General features: G+C 33.8%; 2 protein-coding genes across 5 annotated transcripts in view; both read right to left on the bottom strand.

Moving 5' to 3' along the window:
• On the bottom strand, nt 1–7,394 carry LOC110036149 (pentatricopeptide repeat-containing protein At5g25630-like; the record flags this gene model as incomplete). The annotated part of the gene is given in 4 exon segments (XM_020740525.1): nt 1–619; nt 1,429–2,325; nt 3,615–3,742; nt 7,239–7,394. Coding segments are annotated over 4 exon segments (1,693 nt in total), but the record flags the coding sequence as incomplete, so codon positions are not given.
• A 3,097-nt stretch (nt 7,395–10,491) lies between these two features.
• Nucleotides 10,492–25,089, bottom strand: part of LOC110022858 — a 60,115-nt gene continuing 45,517 nt past the window's right edge. For 2 of the 4 annotated variants that reach the window (XM_020721987.1, XM_020722011.1), the window contains exons 17-18: nt 16,775–17,033; nt 11,158–11,704 (exon numbers count right to left, since the gene is read on the bottom strand). In XM_020721987.1, the coding sequence (XP_020577646.1) occupies nt 11,372–11,704; nt 16,775–17,033 (592 nt within the window). In that variant the 3' untranslated portion in view covers nt 11,158–11,371. Of the gene's footprint in view, nt 10,809–11,157; nt 11,705–16,774; nt 17,034–25,089 lie in introns of those variants that run through there. The other 2 variants (XM_020722002.1, XM_020721995.1) reach the window with 2 other exon arrangements.

Raw genomic sequence — 25,089 nt, 5'->3', positions numbered from 1 at the left:
TGACCAAATTTTGTTTCTGATGAACCATTTCTGAGTTCTTCGACGGATAATCATTTAAAAATCTCGATTCTCGATCATCGAAGGATTTCAATATCCTGCTCGCCTCATTCTGCAATCCAACAGCTTTCCAGGCTTCAGCAACAAGAACAATACTGTTAATTCCTGCAACCACCCCGGCATCTCTCATCATCTGGAGAATCTCTTCTGCCTTCCATGGCTGCTTTGCCTCTCCATAACCCCATATAAGTGTTTCAAACGTTTTTATATTGGGAGAGACTCCGTGTTCGTGCATTTTGGCTAAGATTCGCATCGCATTATCCATTTTAGCAGCACTGCACCAACCACTGATGATGGTGGTGAAGGTTACCACATTAGGCTGAATATCAAATTCTTCCATTTCAGCAAGAAGGGCTTCTGCTTTATGAGGTTCTCTTGCTCTAACATACCCTTTGGCAAGAATGCTATAAACCTGAGCATCAGGTGCTATTCCTGCCTGCAACATTTTATGAAATATATCCATGCATTTAGTCATATTACCCATTGAGCCCCAGGCATTCATCTGATGACTGTATGTGACGATATCAGGTTTAACTCTGACTTCTTCCATCATCGTTAGGACCTGATCGAATAAAATCGTACTAATTATGTTAATGTATTGATTTTATGGAAATCTACTTACATATCACATAATTCTTATGTATTTACATGTCTAATATGTAAACTTACATATATGCTTGCATAAGTTTTTGGTGTGAAAATTTTATGCATGAAAAATGTGTGGTTCACTTTTGAAAGTAGGTGATAGTGGTAAATTTGAGGGGATTTTAAATATTTGAGTGCTATGCATGTAAATATTGAAGTTCGAGTGTTAGATATGTAAATACATAAGAATTGTGTGGCATGTCTGTAAATGCCCTGAGGAATTTACTACCTAGCACACAATTCTTATGTATTTACATATCTCCACCTAAACTTTCATATTTACATACATAGCACTGTGGTTCTCTAATCCTATGCATTAAAAGGTGTGTTTCACTTTTAAAAAATGACAATAACGTTATTTTTAATTTGATATTAAGGATTTGAGTTTTATGTGTGTAAACATGAAAGTTTGTGTGCTATGTAAAATATAGAATATGTAAATGCCCCTATAACTAAATAAAGCAGCTTGAATTCAGAACTTTTTCGAACTGAACTTTGGCATATGAGAGCAAACTCAATTAGATAAAACATAACTCACATAAAAAGAAGTTGAGTTTAAGCTCCCCAAAGACAGCAGTAGCAACCAATAGGTCTCCAAACTTAGGAAGAGACCATATTTAAACAAACATTACTTCTTTTCAAGTTAAAAATATCATATAAATAATGGGGCAGAAAATTTGTGCCACTGTAGAAAAAAACACAAGACACCATAAAATTTGTACTTACTTCATGAAGACCTGCCATATTTTCTGCATCCATGAGACATTTAATCAAAGTGTTGAAGACAATAACATTTGGGTGAACTCCAATACACTTCATTTCGTGCAGACACCGCAGCGCATCTTTCATATTCCCTTCCTTGCAGTAGCCGCCAACAATAATAGCGAGTGAGCGTTCATTGGGACAAATATTGTTCGCCAATTCCATGAAAATCTCCCCGGCTCTGTTTGTTTCTCCATTTTTGGCATAAGCTCTTGCTAAGGTGTTGTAGGTGACAACATCGGGTTCTATGCTAGAAGCAGACATCTTGCGCACAACATTCCAAGCTTCGCTCAGGTTCCCATGGTCACACCAAACTTTGACTAGTATATTGTATGTTTTCCGATTTGGGCTCGCTTCTGGTTCAGATAACATCATATTTAAAAGTTTTTGTGATTCTTCAGGCCTATGGGCGATACCGTAACCTTTAATGAGGGTGTTGAAGGTACTTGTAGTCAATTTACAACCACTTATTTTCATCTGCTGAAAGGTTTTTAAGGCTTCATCAACCTTTCCAGCTTCAGAAAAGGCGTTAATTACAGCATTAAAAAATATAGAATCAGGCTTCAGATTGTTCTTTTCCACATCAGAAATTAATGATGTAATGAAATCAAACTTCTTCTGATCAGTCAAAGCAGTTAGTAGAGTTGTATATGTTACTAAAGAAGGCTTATGCTCTTCTACTAAGCCATGAAAGACAGATTCGGCTTCTTGTGGATGTTTTTTTTCTATGAGTGTTCCCATCAACTTAGTTTTGGAACGAACTGTTGGACAACTCCCCCCAAGTAAGCAGATGGAACAGCTATGTTCCCTCCCTGGAGCGAAATAATTGTTTCCTTGAATTTCGGATTTAATGGAGAGCTCCTTGTAAACCAAGAAGATAAAATTTCATAAGCTAGTGAGTGACCAAGAAAATAGATAACCACAAAATGAACAGCATGGTCATTTTTCAAAATACTAATAAAGAGTTGAGTAAAAATATAAATTAGATTATCCATATGAGGGCTATGGTGTAATGACATGCAAGGACTGAGAGGAAAATTCAATAAATAAAAGGGTAAATGATCTACTGAGTATATCAATAAGTAGAGAATATGAAAAGGAAAACCACCAAAGATTACCAATTTTAGAGAAAAAAACAATGATCGACTCCTGCTTAGGCTTTATAAGCATAACCAACACTAAAAAAATGTTCTGCTTGGGATGATAAATCTAATTCAATCAAGGAGAGTGAAAAATAGTTAAAAATAGCTAAGAATCAATGAACAAAAATAAAAAAAAATTATGAAATTCATCAAATTAAAATTTATGTTTTCTTGGCGCCGTTGTAGATTTCATTAGTTGTGTGGAGAGTCGTACCTGCGGCAGATTAAGTCGGCATAACACGTTTTCTTCATAGAGCGAAAAATAGGATCAGCAACTCAACTCTATGATAGCATTTATTTTGTAGTAATACCATCAAGGCCCATATTTGTTTATTCCAAAAATCCTAGTAAAGACTATTTAATGCATTGGCTATTGAAAAGAAATCTGCCAACTAGTACCAAACAAATCACAGCAATCTTAATATATATATATATATATATAAATTTTTTATAAAAGAATGGCCGGAAGCTATGAGCCCCTAGCCACCCTCATGTGCCTAACAACTCGATCCCGCACTGCAAGGCAGATGCACTAGGACGAGATTGAACCCGTGACTCCAGGGGACTTACGCTAGTCTGCATTACCAAAGTGTCGCGACAAACGGCAATTAATATATATATATATATATATATATATATATGGGCATTTACATAAATGCCACATAATTCTTTTGTATTTACAGATCTAACACCTAAGCTTTCATATTTACATGTATAACACTCAAATTTTTAACATCAAATAAAAAATACCACTATTAAATACTTTCAAAAAGTAAAATACAAATTGCCATGCATATGATAAGGTGGCATATGGATATGTAAAAATTAAAGTTTAGGTGTTAGATATGTAAATATATAGGAATTAAGTGGTATGTATGATAATCATTTTTTTTTCTTTTTATAAATGCAATGTAGCTCAAACATTCATAGATGTGCAGAGCTCGTCTGCTCTTAAAAAGCTAGTAGACGAAAAATTGCAAGAATTTTACTATAATAAATCAGCTGTACCTTGGTAGGCCAATCATGAACCAATTCTTTCGGATGCACAGTTGCCTCCCCTATTTCTTGGCTTGCAGTCTTGATTAACTTTACACCATGTTCTGCCACGGTACTAGAGTACGTACTACTCTGATAAGCTTCACCAGACAAATTAAAATGCCATTATGATGAAATTAAATGAACAAAAGTGAAAAATTTTATGAAATCCGGGAAGGAAAACAAACGGTTAATTTCAAGTTTTATGAGTGATCTATAACAAGCAATTGCTCAGCTTATATAGATGAAACCTTCCAAGCTTCCTTTTCTTTGTGGGTATATGCATGCACTAATGTAATTTAAAAACTGTGGCATCCTAATAAATTAATGAAATGAGGTTATTGCAGGTCATTCTAACGGCTTACTGAATTGATAAAATTGTTGTAAAAACTATTTATTCAAGGAAGAAAATTATTATTGTAAAATTTAGGAGAACTTTCTTAGAGGAAAGACTCTCTAACTTTCTCATTAAATTAATACATGCAAATAACAAATATATACAACTTAAACTAACCCTAATACAATTGGAGGGAAATTCAAATCATCATGATAAGAAGGAAAGAAATAAAATTGCAATAATGGATAATTAATGGAGAGTAAATTCTTCCCCTCAAATGTAACTACAAATCAATAATTTCTAAATTGTGGGTGGACCCATATGGTCCATAGGTATAGACATATCAACACTCCCCCTCAAGTTGGGTTGTATATATCATACATCCCAAATAAAGTGGTGTTGAGAAAGAGCCTTGGTAAGGATGTCAGTAATTTTATACTGATTTGGGATATAGCTTAGATGGACAACCCCTCTATTGAGCTTCTTAGAGATGAAGCTCCTGTCAATCTCTATATATTTGGTTCAATCAGGGTGTACTGAATTCTTTGAAACACTGATGGATGATTGACTATCACTGAATATCTTAATAGTGCTTTTGTTCTCCATACGTAGTTCCACCAATAATTTCTTAGCAAGTCCCCTTCACAAATTCTTAGGGTTAAGGACACAATACTCAGATTCTACACTACTTCTTGCCACCACAACTTGCATTTTACTTCTCCAAGTAACCAGGTTACGACGTACAAATGAACAGTAATCCGTGGTAGATCTTTTGTCAGTCCGTTCTACTGTCTAGCTAATATTAGCGTAGATCTCAATGTTATGGTTCTCAATTTTCTTGAATATCAATCCACATCTTGAAATCATTTTTTGGTACATTAGTATTCAAAAGACCACTTCTAAATGATTTTTATTTGAAATAATTCATATGTTGGCTCACTACAACCACAAAAAAATAATGTCAGGTCTTTGTATGTGATAAATACATAACTTTTCCACATGTCTTTAATACCTTCCTTATTTCAATTGGGGTGTTATCATCTCCTCTTGATGCTCATCGATTAGGATCCGTATGAGTATCTATTAGTTTGCACTCCAACATTCCTACCTCGTTTAACAAGTCAAATATATATTTTCTTTGAGATATGACAATGCCTTTTTTTTTTATTTAGCCGCATCCATTCCAAGGAAATATCCTAAAGTTCTAAGATCTTTGATCTCAAACTCAAGAATCATCATTCTTTTGATTGCTTCAAGTTTCCTTATGTCATTTCATGTAAAAATAATGTCATCTATATACACGACAATGATGACTATCATATCTTTTTAATTTGATTTCATAAACAAAGTGTAATCATCTTGACACCGATAATACTCATTGGCAGGAATAATCTTAGTGAACCTTCTGAACTATGCTCTAGAAGATCATTTTAACACAAACAATGATTTCTTTAGCTTGCAAACTAGCTGATTATTTGTGTTGTTTTTTAATCCTAGAGGTATCTCCATATACACTTTTTCCTCAAGATCCCCATTAAGAAATATATTTTTGATGTCCAGTTTATGTAAAGGTCAGTTCTAGTTGACAACCAATAAGAATAATACTTTTACTATGCTAAGTTTCACCGCTGGTACAAATGTCTCCTGGTTGTCGATCTCATAGGATTGAGTGAGCCATTTTGCTACAAATCTAGCCTTAAACCTTTCTATGCTCTCATATGCTTTGTATTTAACACTAAATACTCATTTGCACCCTACAATTCTTTTCCCAAGTGGCAGAGTTGTGATCCAGATATCATTCTTTTCAAGGGCAAGAATCTTCTCTTTTCTAACTTTTTTTCCTAAACAGAGATAGATAAGACCTCTTGGATTGAATTTGGGGTCTGCATATTATTCATATTTTGAAAAAAAAAAGTAAGAGGAAGATAATTTTTCTTAAGCTGCAAATTCTTCTTTCGGATGTTTTGTGCATTCTTGTACTCCTCTTGATTCTCATGATGTGTTGACCCAACCTGCGTGAATACTTAGGACGTGTGAAGTTGGTTATAGCAATTTGCATTCCTGATTATGCATATTATACCTTACATGCTCATTGGATTTTTTTTTTTTGTTTTTTTACACTCGAAGTTCATAATTGGTGGGAGTTGTGGGAGGATTTAGGGGAGTAGTAGATTCATTTTCAGATTTATTTATGACTGAGGACAAGAGTGAGTTCATCATTTATAGGGAGAAAGAAATGTTAAATCCATTTAAATTCTGTGAAATTGTTTAGTAACTTATATCAAAATTTAAGTTTGCTAGTTTAAATATGAATTTGAAATTACATATAGATAATGTACTTACTAAGACTAACTTAATTTAATTTCATTTAGTTTAATATAATTTGTATTATTTCTTAATCAATCAACTATTTATCAAGTTAATGATTAATAATAATTATGTTAAACTAATTAATCACTAAGTACTATTTTATTATTAATCATTAACTAGTTGTTTATTATGTTATATTATCATTAATTAGAATTCACTAAACTAATCAAACATTAATCAATACTTCAACTTTCATTAACTAATCACGAATCAATTACTTACCAAGCTTATTTCAATTGTAATTAAATTAATAAAATTAAAATTAACTTAAGATATCCTTTTATCTAATCATTAATCGGTAAGCAATTAAATTTCTTATAATTAACTTAAATAAAGTTAAACTAAAAACAACTTAAATTTAATAATATCTATATTAATTTCTATCTAGTAAAGAGTTTTTAATTAAGCAAATTAAAGCAGAAATTTTAACTTGATTACTCTCAAGTAGCCCTTGCTACCCCCTCTTCCCCCTCTTCCCCCGAAACCCTCACCTACAGTAAATTGAAGCTAGCTGGGAAGGTTGCGACGTAATCGAAGTGTCCGAGGAAGGCTATCTCCATTACTCGCACCCCCTTTCAATTAGTGTAAATCCTGTAAATCTGCCCGCCAGCAAGATTTACTAAATCTTGGATATAAGGCAAAACTGAGCAGAATACGAATTTAAATAGTATTAATCACAGAGTTGAAAAGGGATATATAAAAACGGCAAACTTAATATAAACAATCCCCAAATCAGACAGGATTAAGCTAAATCTTGCCCAAATAAGACACCATACAACCCATGAGAAATCATTCACAGCATAAAACAGAAATTGCACTTCATGCAATTTCTAGCAATGCATCAAACGTGAAAGATCAAAGGGCCACTACTTGTCTGTTTACATTTCTACCTGGTTCTTCTCCCACAAGCTTCGTCTCCAAATGCCCTCGATTCTTCATCCGTCACTTGCTGCTCAACACGGCTTCTCTATCCAGCGAGTGCAGCCGAGCCCTCACAGTAACCACAGAGAGAGTGATAGGACGGGGACGAAGAGCAGCAGCTCGTTGCGTTTGTCTGCGGAGAAGATAAGGTGGACCCCTTTTCATGATTTTATTTTTGTCTATTTTTTGGTAATTGAATGTTCTTGTTTTTTATTTTATTTGATTAATTATTAGTTAATGACTATTTGTGCATTTTACCTACCATTATGATTCATTTCATTCATATTTCTTGTAAATTTATATTTTTCTTATTTTAGTCCTACCAATTTGCACTAAGGTAATTATGCTATTTATATTTAGTGTATTGTCTGGACCAATAATTAGAGATATCGAATGTCACACGATACGATAATCAACAAATACAGATTAATTTAAGATCATGTTGTAATTTTGAGATTTATAAGGATGTAGATTATTTAAAAGTTATAATCATTAACTAAATAAAGGCGTTCATATCTACGTTTGGTGATCTTACACGTTGGGCAAAGATTGTACATCCTATTTTCTCTATATTGAGTGATGAATGTTACATTGAATTGAGATATAATGAGGTATAATTAAATTTAAACATGTTAAGTTTCAAGGCATTTCTATCTAGAGGATGAAAGATCTATTATTCTACTTTTTAACATCTTATAGATGGGTTGAGTTATTTCACGAGAAGCTATTTAGTGGGTTAAAATATAGTTTTATATATAATTATTATTGGTATTAGACTTAATATGATAATTATCATGATAATGTTGTACGTTTCACTCTCCTGCATCAATGGTCGAAGCAATTACACATTTTGGATTTCTTGAACTCTTGTCGAGCATTGCATTTTGGTTTATTGGTTCTAAGCCTCTCCTAGATTTAGTCTTTGAGAAAGGTACCAACCAAATAGTGCTTGCTTGCACTTTTAGATGGGTCCCTCTCAAGGAACTAGGAACACCATAACTTAATTCATTCTCTTGACTCCCCATTATGTGATATCTATTAAACCTTAACTCATTGTCTTGTCTAATGGTCAAGGTTAATCTAAATTTTGAAGTTTTGTACCCAACTCATCTTCTTGCACAACTAATCTGTTGTGATCTAATAGGCTTCTATGATAATATAGAATCATCAAATACTCCAAAGTCCTATAATTCATGTATTTTTTTGTTTTCTTATGGACAACGCATTAAATTTCTCCTCAAATGTTTTGCAGCAGTTACACCCATCTTCCTCTTGAGTACCCTTATGTTAGGCTTATCTCTTTTCATGATTTTTGAGGTTCTTCTAAGAAGTTACCTTCACATTTTTATCCTAGGGTTCCTTGACAACTTTCATGTGACTACATATCTCCTTTTATGGAACCCACATAGTCTTGCTCAGCATCTGTTGAGTTGAACACATACACCCTCTCAACTTCATAGACACCATGATCAAGTCCTTATATGATATTTTAATTATTTTATGTTTATCATCTCTTCTAATGGAAAAGCTTGATTTTCAAATAGTGCGATGAGAGAATTATATTTTATTTGATAATTTATAATAGTATATCTCAGCGAGAAATGTTCTTAGATTTTACTTGTGGGATATAATTAGCTAATGAAGTTTGAAATCTTAGAAATTGTGATCCATCACAACTAATAGTGTCAACATTAAACTTAACAAAAGATCATAACTTGAATTGACATGAAACATTTGAAACTAATGAAGTTTGAAATCTTAGGAATTGTGATCCATCAAAACTAATAGTGTCAACATTAAACTTAACTAAAGATCATAACTTGAATTGACATGAAACATTTGAATTTAAGTCAATCTACATATAATTCATATTAGGTTCCAGTCAACTTAAGTGCAAAAAGTAATCAAATTATACTTTGTTTTGTCAAGTTCAAGTGAATCTAGAAACGATAACTTCACTAATGACTCTTTATATAAATGCAAATTTCAAAAGCTACTCAACTAATTACAATATCATTACAACATTGTTTTTTTTTTGGCTCATATATGCATTTGATGTTTATCACAATAAATTCCTTACTTTTTTGCAATTTTGATAATTAAATTTTAATATTCGTTTAAAAATCATATTCAAATTCCACATTCTCATATCAAATCCTTTTGGGCATTACCTATATTTTTTCTATTTTTATTTTGAAGAAATCATTTTATTTTTTCTTTGATTCAAACTCAGCTCACGAATACCACACAAAATAATTCATTGTTGTCATCTAGTGACGTAAAAACAATAACATTTCTAGATTTTTTCAATGTAGGCGCTAACAACGAGGTTTATAAGTATTGACATCCAACATTTAATCAATAAATTCAAACTTTAAAGATCACAACAAACCTTTTAAAGACATTATCTTTAGTATTATAATCATGCCACATGTGGCTATTTGGATTTCACTTAATAAGTCTCATTCTCAAAATCAGGCACCTACCAAAAGTTATCTTCTTCAAAGTTAAAAGTATCATCCTTTGAGCTCTACAAATTCATTTTCTCATGCATGTCATGATAACATGTAATTTTTTATCAATATTTCATTTCTTTCATGTTAACATGACACAATAAAAGCTCTAATCCTACAAAGACATCTTTTTTAACATAATCAATGTTTGATGACTTTAGTTGCATTTTCTTCTCATACATAAGTGAAGGAATCCTTAGCTATGAAAATAATTGATTGACAAACATCATTCTTTTTTATTGTGAATTAAATAAAATGATGCTTTGCCCAAAATAATAATAATAATAAATTTGATTATAAATAAGATATTTATTTATGATACAATTAAAAAGAGTAAAACACCTAAATGTGATTATTTTAATCCCATAACATATAAAAATATTAATTATTTTACATCTTTTAAGAATAGGCTGAAATAATAACAAAAGAAAAATATTTCAACCCTAACTTAAAACATTTGATGACTAATTTTATAATTTGGTACTCAGTTTAAAATCATCTCATGTAAACAATCAAACAACCTATTTTTGACATTTCACTTAAAAATAATATTTAAATTATTTATTTTTATCTGTATATATTAAAAATAATAATTTCTCATGATATTTTATGCAATTTTGATCATCTTTTAACATTTTTTAAAAAATGGTGCATTTATAAACATATCACACAATTCTTATATATTTACACATCTAACCCCTAAACATTCATATTTACAACAATACCGCTCAACATCACAACAAAATTATCGTCATCACTTTCTTTTTCATCTTTTTTAAAAGTGAAATACACATTCCTCATACATGTTCATGACACCAAAGTGTTAGGTATAAACACCAACTTTTGAGCGTTAAATATGTAAATATATAAGAATTGTGTCTCTGTGTTTCGTGGTCTGTTGGTAGAGCAGCCTCTCTGAAGGTCGTAAGTCCCCTCAGGTATCGGATTTGAATCCCCAGATGGTGAAATGTCTCCTCAAGGCAGGTGGTACTCAAATTTATTTGTACACCGCATCGGCTCCCAGACCTAACAAAAGTTAACGAAACGACAGTTCCGTTAAAACACACACACACACACTTGTGTGTTATGCATGTAAATTTCACTAAATATACATATTGATGGTTCAATGTCTCCTCAAGGCAGGTGTTACTCAAATTTATTTGTACACCGCATCGGCTCCCACACCTAACAAAAGTTAACGCATTAAGGGTTGATCGACAGTTCCGTTAAAGCGCACACACACACACACACTTGTGTTATGCATGTAAATTTCACTAAATATACATATAAATCCAATTGAACACAAATCATTGCACAAAAAATATGGTATGAAGAAAAAGTATAACCAAAATAGGTCCGAAAATGAGAAAATAGATGCAAAATTCACAGCTTTGACAAGAACAGTTCTGAAACTTATGCTAATAAACACATTCTGAAACTCCTATCACTACACAAAGAATCTGATCCAGCCAAAATTCCAATAATTAAAACTCCATAAATGCTCTCACATGGAATCTCAAAATAGAAAAAAAATAATAAAAATAAAAACTTTTATAGCACAAACTGTTTGAAATCCTCCAAAATCTATACTAATGTCTGTGAGAATGCTTTCTGTTATTTCTGTGATGGCTGTTTCCTGCATGGCGATATCGATCAATAATTCTGAAAGCGACGGAGATGATGCCGACGGCAGCCATGGCGTAGAGTGCTTTGTAAGGCGAAGAAGCGAGAGCACATAGGAAGGAATAGTATCCGGAGATGAGGAAAACTTGGGTTAGACTGAGTTCTCTTCGTCGGGCAAGAGGTATGGGGATTGAGAGGAAGTAGTTATCTGGTCTTGATCCAGAGAGGCCATGGAGGATGATTCCAATACATACGAAAGAGTCGATGAACCCTGGGAAGCTCGATCCCATCCCAATTCTCTGAAATCAAGGTAAATTTGTAAATTCAAAAAAAAAGTATATATAGGTAGATAATTTGAATTTAGCTGCGAATTATGAATATGAAGTGTATTATGACATGTTTCTTCCTTGAATGGTTGTTAAGGTTAGCAAGATTTCTGTTGTGTTGAGAAATGGCTGTTGCTATTGTTGAGTTCTCATGAAATGAAGTAGCATATTCATATTTGTCAAATTTTCTTGGGAAATTTACATACATGCCACTTAATTCTTATGTGTCTACATATCTAGACACTCAAAATTCAAGTTTTACATATACTCTAACTTACCTATGCATGAAAAGTGTATTTCACTTTTAAAAAGTTAGCATAAAAGTTTGCTGATGTAATATTAATGATTTGGGTGGAATAAATGTAAAAAAAATAAAGTTTACGTGTGCAAATATATAGGAAAATAAAGCTCAAATCATAGACATTGTCGAGGTATTAGGACATGGAACTGATAAACATGCAGCTGAATCGATGAGAAAACTACTAATTAATAAAATAATGAAAATATTAGTGCCATTCTTATATTTTCAAACCACAACAACCATATATTTCAAACAATCTTAAGAAAATAGAACCAAAGTAATGCATGTGACATGCGTGTTCGGCGGCAACTTGGCTTTTACATTAAATAGGATTTATCAAATCCACTAAATCCGATGAATCTGAATTTATCAACTCCAGTGTGTGACGGAGGAGCTTGCAAACGACGATAAAATAAATCCGTCTCGCAATCAGATTTAACAAATCTGGATTTACATCATAAAAGAGATGGAATGCGAGAACAAAAAGACGGGACCTGAGAAAATTCAATTTAACGAAGTGTTTGATTTAATTTTATTTTTTTGGTATTTCGCTGGATTTAAGTTAAATCCATGACTACATCCCATTAATAGTATGGTACCGAACAGCGCCTCAGGATTCCAAATGTATAGGATCACTGATTTGCAGACAAAATGCGACCCACCCTCCTCCATTATAGTGATTTTTAATAGATTCTTATAGCAAAATTCAGAAAATGATTTACATGTAGCCTAGCAATCCATCATAAGTCCATTATCAGGCTAATAATGAATAAAATGAGAGACATCTATAGCCAGACAAGAAAGCAAATAATGCAGAGGATATGGTGTGTAGAAGCTAATTAGGCATATTCTAAGACAAGAAAGAATAAAAAGCATTTCAGCCAAAAAGATAAAAAATAAAATGGCTTCATTTCAAATGGTCTACAAGTAAGATCCATTTCATAAGTTAATTTATCAATTGGTTGTCACACAGAAAAAAAAAATAAGGGGCATTTACATACATACCCACCCAATTCTTATGTATTTATACATCGTGAAAAGTGCCAAAATGGCCCCTTTATACTACTCAAATCTTTCATATCAGATAAAAAAATTCAATTTAGTCCTCATACCCTTTTAATATGTGCTAAAGAAATCTCCAAAGAGTGCTATTAAAAAATTCTGGGGAGTATTTCGACAATTTTGTATACACCGGGACTAAAATGACCCGACGTAAAATAGTGAGAGGGCATTTCAATCATTAAATCTAATACCTAAATTTTACTTTTTACATTGATACGACCCAAAGCTTTCATATCACAAAAAAAATAGCACTATTTTAACTTTTAAAAAGTGAAATACACCTTATCATTCATAGGTAAGATGACATGATACCGGAGTTAACCAATAATGACGGGAAAGGCAAATACAATTACAACACTCAAATGGACTAAATGGAAATAGGAAATAACACACACGACACACGATTAGGGTAGGATCCAGGGTGGTGGAGGTGATTAGGGAGGGTTTAGAAGTTAGAAGGCGACGGGATGGTGGACGAAGTTATCTGTAAATAAAAAAAAATAAATTAATGGTTTTCCGGGTTCTGGACAAAAAGCAAGCAACATATATTTATGTGGCATGGCTGTCTGGGATGATGGCAGTAAGGGGGATGGGAATGGGTGTACATTCTGGAAGATGACAATAAGTAGGAGAGCGAGGAGTAGTTGGAAGAGCTTGGAGAACAACAGGCTTACTGTTTTCCGGTGAGCGGTAGCAAGGAAAAAGATTTGTTGCAAGGCAACAAGCCGGAATGAAGAAAATAGGTGGCTATGTGCTTGGATTGCAAAAAAGACATCCAAGAACGGTTGTTCAAAGGCTACAGCAGGGAGGACGGATGGTGGTTGTGGAGTGAAGGTTGTGGCAGACAGACAAGTCGAGGATAATAACCAACGCGGAACGAGATACGGTCGGAGCACCACTCGCCCTTGCATACAGCCCAAGAAGGAAAGACTTGGTGATGTGAGGGCTTACGGGATGGCTGAGAAAACTGGCTAGGATAGATCCCGGTCCAACAGGAGGTTGGACTGTCCGACCTTGATGAGGAGTGGGAATCGTCGCCCCTTCCGCCCTTCTATTTGCCTATTTTATTCCCTTTAGAGAGAATTCCCTTCCTATTCTCTTTCCTGTCGTTTTATATCCTCTTCCTATTCTAATTCCTTGAATCTTCTAGTTCATCTCTTTCCAATTACATTTCCTAACTTTTTCTATCCCTTCCTATTCCAATTCCTTGTCTTTTTTAGTTATTTCCTATTCCATCTCTTTCCTTTTATATTACTTGTTATTTCTATCTACAAGCACTTAGTATATAAAGGCCACTTTGCTTGCTTAGAAGCAATCTTGATTTGTCTCTAATTTCAGTTTGTTACCTCTATGATGTTTCTCCCTTCCTAGGGAAGTACCCAGCGGTGAGAAGGTACTTCAACTGTAATTCCTTCCTGTTGTTGTCCAGTCCACTCTGATCCCTTTCGGCTGATGTCCAGTCCACCGCCAACATTTCTGATAACGAAGGAAGCCCAACCAAAATAGAAATAATAATATTATTGCTGAATTTCAAATATTACAACAGGACTAGTCAAAACAGGAAATAAATGATAAAAAAAAACAACACAAACTCCAATAAGTGTTGCAAAAAGATAAAATGCCTCTTAGGGATCGATCTACATCTGAAGCATCGTACAAACCCTTAGAGACGGTCATCACTTCAGACGAGTTATAGTCAGAGCACCTTCTCGTCGGTAGAGGGGAAGAATGCCTCAACAACAACGCTCAGAAATCTACACTCATCCAAATTTTCTTTACTAAGCACAAAACAACCCCTATATATAAGAGGGATTATGACTTATATTAGGCAATGCTTTCAATTAGGAAATAGAATAAAAATGAAGCAATATAACATACAAGGATTTATAATAGGGGATTTCATGAAAAAATAACGAAATAGAAAAGGTTGACATAAAATAGGAAACAAATAAAATAGGAGAATCATAAAAATGGGAAAAAAGAAAGAAAAACAAAAAAAAAAAGGAGGGAGGAATTTGGGTTGCTGTATTGTAGCAACTACAGGGTCACACCCTTGAAAACAGTGTCGTGTTCCTGATAAAGCTCCCGCATCAATCTTCCGGGGTTGGAGAAGCTTCAACCTCATTCGTCGCAGTTTTTAGACTAGAAAAATTTAGGTGGGGGTGATTTGGGTAGGGGCGGAGCTAGGGAACCCTAGGATAGGACTAGTGTTGGGCTAGCTCTAATACCAAATGATATTGGAGGAATCCCAAACCACAACAGAAATAATAATATTATTGTTGAATTTCTAAGATTATAACATGACTCGTCAAAATAGAAAATAAATGACAACAAAATAACAATACAAACATCAAAACATAACACAGACTTCAATAAGGGTTGCAGAAATATAAAACGGCTCTTTGGGGTCGAGCTACAACTAGAGCACCATTTGAACCCTTGGAGACAGTCACCACCTTGAACGAGTTACAACTGGTATCTTCTCGCCATCGGATATAGTTCCCAGAGGGGAAGAATACCTCAAAGGCAGCACTCAGAAAATTGCACTTATCCAAACCTCCTTTATATGAGGGATTAGGGCTTATATTAGGCATCTATTTCAATTAGAAAATAAAATAAAAATGAAGTAATATATAGGAAAGGATTTATAATAGGGGATTTCATGAAAAAGGAAATAGAAAAGGGAAGCAAAAAAATGGGTAGGAAATAAATATGAGAATCATAGAACAGGAAAGGAAGAAAGGGAAATGAAAAAGAGAGGAAATTTGGGCCGCAATACTGTAGCTACTATAAAGCCACGACCCTGAAAAAACTCTCGCATCAGTTTCCTGTTGTTGTCTAGTCCACCGCCAATCCTTCCTGCTATTGTCCAGTTCATCGCAATCCCTTCTGGTTGCTGTCCAGTCCACCGCCAACGTAGCCTGCTACTTTCTACTCCACCGCTAACCATTCCCGCTGCTGTCCAGTCCCCCGAGAGCTCTCTGTTTTTATTCTTATTTTGCATAGTCATTGTTGTACTTGCTCGTTTTGTTCATGTTGTTTATGGCGAAGAGTCATCGTCGTACTATTTGAATTCAACAATAAACATTTCCATTATGTCGTGTTTTGGATTAACTCTTGTATCACTTGGAGACACCAACTTCAGTCCCAACAGAAAATCACCAAAAACTGCAAACCTAAAAATAGGAACCACATATATAAGCCCTAGACAATTACGATTTGATCCTCTAATGGAAAGGAGGCGCCAATCCCTCATGGGAGAGCTGATCAACTCTCCCAGGTCTGAACAGGTTTGGTCCGGACGAAGGACATCACGAGAGAAGCCTGCGGCTCCCTCTAGGCTCTAATGGAAAGGAGGCGTCAATCCCTCATGGGAGAGCTGATCAACTCTCCCAGATCTGAACAGGTTTGGTCCGGACGAAGAACATCACGAGAGAAGCCTGCGGCTCCCTCTAGGCCAAACTCTCCCAGGTCTGAACAGGTTTGGTCCGGACGAAGGACATCACGAGAGAAGCCTGCGGCTCCCTCTAGGCCACACCCACAGAGCTATTTGTGTGCCCGCGCCATGACAGACATGTAAAAATTGAAGCATGGGTGTTAGATATGTAAATACATAAGAGTTGACTGGCATGTCTGTAAATCTTCCAAAATAAAAACTTAGAAAATGCACTGTTGCATACCTGGAGCCAAGCAGCCAGAGATGGAATGAACATAAGAGTTGCAAGAAGATGCAATATCAGTATGCCATGCTTGTAGTTGAAGATCTCTAACTGACTCTCCCCAAAGCCTTTGCCTAAGTTTGTGCTGCTATCATCGATAGGAAGAAGTGGATCATGAGCATCAATGGATTTTGTTTGAGATAGAAAAGATGAGCTCAAAGATTTGGGTTCATCGAACTCCCTCCTGCGAGAATTACTGCGAAATGAAGCCGCCAAAAAACTGTTACAGGAACCGAGAAAAAAGCATAAGGAAAAAGATAGCATCAACAGCTAAGAGCATATAATCGAACTAAAAGAGAAATTTACAAACTTATCACACAATTATTATGTATTTAACTATCTAACATCTATACTTTCATATTGACATACATGGCACTTTAGTACTTTAAACCAATGAAAAGATGTATATCACTTTCAAAAAGCGGCAAAAGTCCTATTTTTTATAAATTACACTATTTCCACCTTTTCATACATAGGTAAGGGCGCTTTAGCTGTAAAAATCAAAGTTTGGGTGTGAGATAAGTAAATGCATAAGAATTGGGTGCTATGTAAGTAAATTTCCCATATAATTATTGTACTTTTCCTTCCCACAATGTCATTTCATATTCCTGATTAAATCAAATTTAATCAAACTATCATTTCATTAAAAATTCAAAATATAGACATTATTAATAAAGATCACAACACTAGACCATTAAATTCAATAATTTGCAATAATGTACATCATAGGTTTCTATAATTTCAAAACACATGCTAATAATTTCATGAAATATTTACCTAAAAAAACTTACATTTCAACTTAAATATATTCACCAAATACACAGCTTACTAATAATAAGAGAGAACTTTTAAAGTTAGGGTTTATGGGTTACTGCTCGATCAATGCCCTATCTTGTGTCTGCACTAAATTGCTCTCCTTAAGCTCAAACCTGCCCAATTTCCAGAGTCACATGTAGATCTTTGTTCGAATTTAATCGCTAGCATCTAACTTGGCTTCGCATGACATCATTGCGGGCACATTTGCGTGTCAACCAATCACCTCTCCCTCATTAGCAATTCACATTCTCGATTTAGTATAGCAAGGCCCTTTGATTCTTCCCTTTTCTCACTAAAAGCTCTGCATGGAGGTTTCATCCCTCATATAGCACCCTCACACTCCATCTCCCCCCTCCTCCCCTCTAGCTAATAGAATCTGGTTCGAATTATCTTTTAACGGAATATTACAGAAGAGAAACAAGAAACTCAAGTAAGACATAGAGAAGAAAAAAATGACAAAAGATAAGGAAAAAAAGGTAAAGAAAGATGAGAAGAAAAAAAGGAATGATTAAGAGAATAAGAATAAGATTAAAAGAAAAGCATAATAGAAAAAATTGGGATTTTATAACAAATTTATTTTACGAACGAGTGATATTTCATCAGATTCGGCGATGATCAAAGTAATTTATTTCAAATTCAAGTTTTATCTCATTAATAGACCTTCATCATTAAAATGTTAGCTCGATTCAGCAACAAAATAAAGACGGAGGTCAACAATGCAATCATTAGATGTTTTTACAATTTTTGAAAGCTAGTCTCACATTCTTCTGTATATTCAAATTTAACATCTCTTATAAATTTGGACAAAAGCAAAACTATTTGTGAGAAACTCATAACAAATATTCTATAATGTCCGACTAAAAAAAAATTACAAAACTCTATAACATTCTTTAGTTTGTGTCATTTTATTATTGCTTACACTTTTTGAGGATCCAAATAGAGTTTTTCACCACTTATTAGGCGTCCCAGGAATACAATACTTCTTAACGAAAGACACTGCCTTAAAGTTTTACAAACAGCTGATACTTCCTCAATAAATCCAAAATTACCCTTAAATGATCAGTAAAAACTTAACCAGTCATAGAGTATATCAAAATATTATCAATGAATACAATCACAAACCAATCAATATATCACTTGAAAATCAGATTGATCAGATCCATAAAAATTGCAAATATATTTCTTAACCAGAAGAGGATTTTTAGAAATTTATAGTGATCATATCTTGATTCAATAGTTATCTTTGTTATATTTATTTCCTTTAACTTCGACCTCATTATATCTTGCTCTTGATTTGAAGAATATAATAGCACACTTCAACTGATGAAGTAAATCACCAATCTTTAATAATGAATATTTGTTTTTAATTGTTGATCTATTCAGCACAGTAATCGATCAACATTGTCACAGATCCATATTGCTTCCCAACAAAAAACACAAGTGCATGCAAGGTAAATTATTTGGTCTAATAAATCCCTTATCCATCCATTCTTGCAATTAGCATTTCAACTCTAGCAATTCTTTCAAGGCCATACAATAAAGTGATTTATAAATTATTGACGCTCGTGATTGTAATTCAATTTTTAATTTAGCTTCTCTTTAAGGTGACAATCCATATAGTTCTTCAAAAGATACAAAAAAAAAACGCTGTTCCAATTGGCATAATTTTTTTAATTCATGGGCAGTCATATTTAACATTTTAATCTTTGCCTTAAAAAAAACAAAAGTCATCACCTCTCATCCATTCAACAATTCTTATTACACGTTTTCACTCCTTCCAATATTTAATAATAATAGCAAAATATTGGATTAACCAGTACATTTCCAAAATCACATGGAAGTCATCATAGGCATCAAAATTAATTCTACCATCAAATTTCTATTTTAAATATTATTTTTAACAACACATTTTCTATTTGCATACGTTTCATCTTCTAATGACATTATCAAACATATTCCAGGCATAAAAGACAGCTTTAACTGACATACAAGCACAATGTTTTCTAATATAAATGAATATGAAGCGTGAAAATTAAACAGAATTGTACCATAATGATTGGGAGTCGAGCACTTCTTTTGGTTCAATGGCTGCTTGAAGTGTGACAGCTAGAACTCTTAACTCTTATTCGTTGATTGATCCTACTTTTTGAAATTTCTCATTTCTTATATAATGATGAGTTTTCATAGAATTGAGTTTTTCCAAAACTGTTATCCTCAAGACACCTCTTTTACTGAGTTTGTCCTTGACAACCTTGTGGTTTATTGTCTTATTTGCAGACTATCATTCCCAGTTTTGCTTGAAACAATTCTACTTATTCTCAACCCATCTAGCACTTTCCACTAAAAGTAAGAATTCAATTAGATAAAAGTGGCAAAAAAAATTCTCCTAAATCCATGCAGATGGTCATTTTAGTATCAAGAATTTTTTAATATGGGCTGATATAATTCCTACAAAAGACGATTTCATCCCAATTTAAATAATTTGGGGATTAATTTGACACTTTTATAGACTGGGACTAAAATGGCCCCATGTAAATAGCCAGTGGACTATTTTGACACTTTACACAACTCAATTATATATGAAGGCAAAACTAATCTTAATTGAACACAAAAACGCCTCAAAATTGTGGGATTTTTTCTCCCTGGTATGGACAAAATGAGGAATATACCCAGATAGGAATATAAATTTTATCATAATTGCATGATTAACTTTGATCCCTAAATTAAGTTGAAAACTTTATCGTGCAATGTTAATCTAGCTATGATGCAATAATCAGTAACCACATTTATAAAATCATCCGCTCAATCACATAGATAAAAGGAATCATTCTAAATCTTTCATAATGTCGAGCATGCTTCCATCTCTCCATTTCTCCTAACTAATGTGGGAGCTTCTCTTGCTCTCCCATGACTTGTGCGATTTCACAATTGCGGTATCGATCCCACAATCGTGGAATAGATCCCATAATAACAGAATCGATCCCACAACTATGGGATAGCAAACTGAGGATGATAATCATTGGATTTTTGTGATTTCGCAACAGTCTAAGAGTAGAAACAAGATTACCAATGGACTAAATAATAAAAAAAAAATTAATATGTTGGATAATTTAGTATGATTGTGTGTTTTGGAGATTATCCCTCTGATTTCTAACCAAATGAATGATGGTTTTTTTTTCTTTTTACAAATGCTGTGTTTATAGATTGTGTAAGAGCAAAAGGTGTACGGCACTGTTTCATTGTCCCCTTCACTACTTTCAAAAGAGATAGCTGCCAACAACAGATTTAAGGCCATAACACCTCTCAAATGTCGTCAATCACCCCTATTGTCACTTCCTTGTTATTCCCCACCCATCCCTCGCTACATCTGCCTGCCAAAAACTTGTAGGAGCCCTAAAACACTAACATCTGGTATCTGAGTTCGATAAATCCTAAACTTTAGAAACTTATTTTCCTGATCCCAAATCAAAATTCACAAAAAAAAAAAATCCCTACCACATACCATAACCATTTCAACCACAATTCTTAGCTCTAACCCTAAATTTTCACAAGCCAAATTTCCTACCTCCACTAAAAATTTACATCGACACATACCACCTAAATCTAAGCCGATCACCCTTGATTTGCAATCCTATATCCATTGAAATCCTAATCGAAAGACAAAGACACTGCCGCCTAGGAGAAATACTTGAAGAGACAAGTCTACTAGTCAATCTACAGGTCACAACTTTTTTGAAATAGTTTATGGGAGAAATCTCTATACTTCATTAAAATTAATTCCTCTACTTCTAACTATTGAGCCTAGCACTGATGCAAAGATCAGAGCGAAGGATACTTTAGCATTGCATGAACAAGGAAAAAAAAAAAGAAATGGATAAGCATAAATAAAAATATCAGGAGGCAAAAGGTCAAAAAAAGCTGAGGAAGGTAAGTTGGTACTAATCCGAAGGAATAGGTTCTCTTCAGATACTTTAGAAAGCTCAAACTAAGGGCTGATGATTTCCTCCGGATTGCTTGAAAGATTAATAATGTCTACAAAATTGATCTACTAGAGAACTAAGATATTTACTACATTCAACAGATTTATCACAATACTTAGAGAACCCAATTGTGCAGGAAATGAAGAAGAAGCCACTCCTCCCCAGAAGAATAACGCAGACAAGATGCATGACAAGATGAGATTGATCAAAACAAAATTGCATGTTGTGGAGCCTAGAAGGAAAGATTTTCCTGCCTATTAGCTGTTGGGCGTGTGGGCCCCTATCTTGATATTATTTGAATTAGAATTATAGTCGTTTTTGCTAGGGAGCTATTTTATATGTTGCTATTTCTTGGTTTCGAGAATTTGGCTTTTGATTTCTGCAATAAAGATTATATTTTTGGGCTCCAAAAATTCAACTCCCTAGACACTCTGTTGTGTCGTGTTGAGAGTTTGTCAGGTCAACTTTCATATGAAATAGTAAATAAGATACTATCTAAAGATTTCACCCTCATTTTGTGAAGACTTTTTAATCTGGGGTTTGAAATTTTCATAGGCGCGTACCCCTATTGGTTAGTTAACACTTCTGATAATGAGATTGCATTTTTAATTAAGACTAGTAATTAAGAATTGAATATTTAACATAAAATAACATCAGATACATGATTTAAATTGTAAAATTTATCGCTTTGAGCTTAAAAAAAATGATGGGAGAAATGATGACAAACCCGATCAAGATCTTATGGTTTTATTATTTTGGGTCGTCGTGATCCTTGATCTAATTGGTTAGAGGAGGTATTAAACCCAACTTGACTGAAAAATGCTTATGAACAATCATGGGTTGCGTGATCCAAGGGACCCTTGTAGATCTGTGGTGGATATTTATCTAAAGGGACAAACTTGAGCCGGTTTTAGCAAACAGAATGTTTTATGCCAAACAAATGTAAACTTATGGTTCACAACTAAAAGAAAATAAAGTCTTTGGGGAACATACATGATGCGGTCTTGACCGTAATATAATTGTGTCATTTGGCAACAACCTCTTGATTAGAGGACTATGGTCATAACTGTTACATTTGTAGGTCAAACAACATGAACAAATGACTCGAACGACATCCTTACTAGCGTGAAATTATTTTGAATGTGAATATAGAGACCTACTCGATATGAAATTCAATCCTTGTGAGCTGAAGGTAACACTACGAGAATAATGTGGATTAGCATCAGAATTAGTGTCGGAAATAATTCAGACACAAAATTAGAGACTATTTTGCGTCTGTTTGACATCACCCAAAGTCCCATTCCCAACAGAATCGACACTGAGTTGCGTCGAGTGGATGATGCTAAAGCGTCACTATAGCGTCGAATTAGCGTCTACATATGTTGACGCTAAAATTACTAATTAGCGTGGGCATTAGCGGACGCTAAAGCCGATGCAAAAGCCTTAAAATAAGTGTTAGATCTGAAAATACATAGGTATTGCTTCTCATTCGGCTTTCCTTCATTGCGTCTGAGCTTCTCCGACAATTTCAGCTCCAATTCACCGCTCAAACCTCATCCAAGGTGAGAAATCTTCTTCCACACGTCCAGGCTTTGGTTTAGCATAAGTATTTTTTTATTTTTATTTTTTTTGCATAAGTGTTAGATCTGAAAAACAATACCTATGCTTTGGTTTAGCATAAGTATTTTTTTATTTTTTATTTTTTTTGCATAAGTGTTAGATCTGAAAAAACATAGGTATTGCTTAAGTTTTTTTCGCATTCCTTTGTTAGGTATGCAATGTATATGGATTTCATGCTTTTAAATAAGTTCACAGTGATATGTGCTAAATATAAAAGTTAAGGTTTGAGATATGTAAATACATAAGAATTTCGTGCTATGTAATTTTAGATTAGTACTATGTATGACAATATGTGCTTTGTATGTAAATATATAAATATTAAAATTTAGGTGTGAGATATGTAAATATATAAGAAGTTTGTGCTATGTATATAAATATGAAAATTTAGGTGTGAGATATGCTAATACATAAGAAATTTGTGTTATGCATGTAAACATGTAAATTTAGGTGCGAGATATGTAAATATATAAGATTAGTGCTATGTATGTAAATATGTAAATATGAAAATTTAGTGAGATATGTAAATACATAAGAAATTTGTGCTATGTAAGTTTAGGGTGGAGATAGGCTAGTGTTTATTTTTGTTTGGTTAAAGGTAAAGATAATAGTGTGGTAATTTAATAGATTGGTGGGTTAATGGGTTAGTTTGGGTGTTAATAGGTTAATTGGTTGATTCTTTGGATTTATGGGATTAGGGTTTCGAGTATAATGTGTACGTGGCCTAAGCTTTAGGGTAAAATGCGTAGATTATAATCTAAAATTTCATATTGGTGTAAAATTGAGCTAGAATTTAATTAAAAAATATGACACTCAGTAAAACACAATGATGTTGTACCAATCAAAAGAGCTACATCTATGATACATATGGATATTTGAAGCGTTAAATCGTGAATGTATACCGATTATATCCAAAGAGAAAATGATTAACTAACGAGTTTTTGGCTGGTGTTCAAAAGGTCGTTCATGTCGCATCACAACTGCCATTTTACCTTTTAGAAGATAGGTTCTGATACACATATGCGAAGCACAAGAATCAAGCATACATGACATCTGATGAAGTGAAGTTGGACTTATACCATAGAGGATTTAAACCCGATTATTGGTATTTGACTTCACATGGTAAATTCGAACCAGATGTTCAATACGGTCATACAAGAGCCTCATTAAGTTATGCCACTAACTGTTCATGATTCTAAGCTATATGAGGAAATGATTGATGATGTGAGCATGCCTCAATTTGTTGAGGGTGTGTCTGATAATGATCATGAACTAAACAATGAAATACAACAATTCTATGAATTATTAAATGTTGCACAACAAGCACTGTGAGAAGGAGACCCTTCGAACAGAGTGAACGGTCGCCCTGAGAATGCTGAGTATCAAATCTGATTTCAACATGCCTAGGGAATGCTTTAATCAGGTAACCTCATTAAGGGAGACGAGCCCTGCAGATAATTTAGTTTCAGAAGATTTGTACGGAACTAAAATGTTAGTGACAAAATTGGTGCTACTATCTAAAAAGAAAAATTGATGCAGCAACGATTGTATGTTATATTACAGAGAAGATGAACACGAGACTAAATACATATTTTACTATGTTTGTAGGTTCAAACCAAGGGAGAGAGAGTAAAAAATCAGAAGAATACTCCTTACAAAAGTCTTTATTTTACACTCATTCCACGGCTCCAACGACTATTTGCTTCTATGTGCACAACTCTCCGCATGACATGGCATAAAACCAGATTTGCTAGTGCTAGTACAATCACTCATCCCTCAGCCGGTGAAGCTTGGAGACACTTCGACCACAATTATCTATATTTTACAATAGAACCACACAATGTTAGGCTTAATTTATGTGTA

This window comes from Phalaenopsis equestris, unplaced genomic scaffold (assembly GCF_001263595.1).
Source record: "Phalaenopsis equestris unplaced genomic scaffold, ASM126359v1 Scaffold000002, whole genome shotgun sequence".
Taxonomy (NCBI): Eukaryota; Viridiplantae; Streptophyta; class Magnoliopsida; order Asparagales; family Orchidaceae; genus Phalaenopsis; species Phalaenopsis equestris.
The sequence above is the reverse complement of the archived record's forward strand: the minus strand, read 5'-3'. Positions and strand labels throughout refer to the sequence as shown.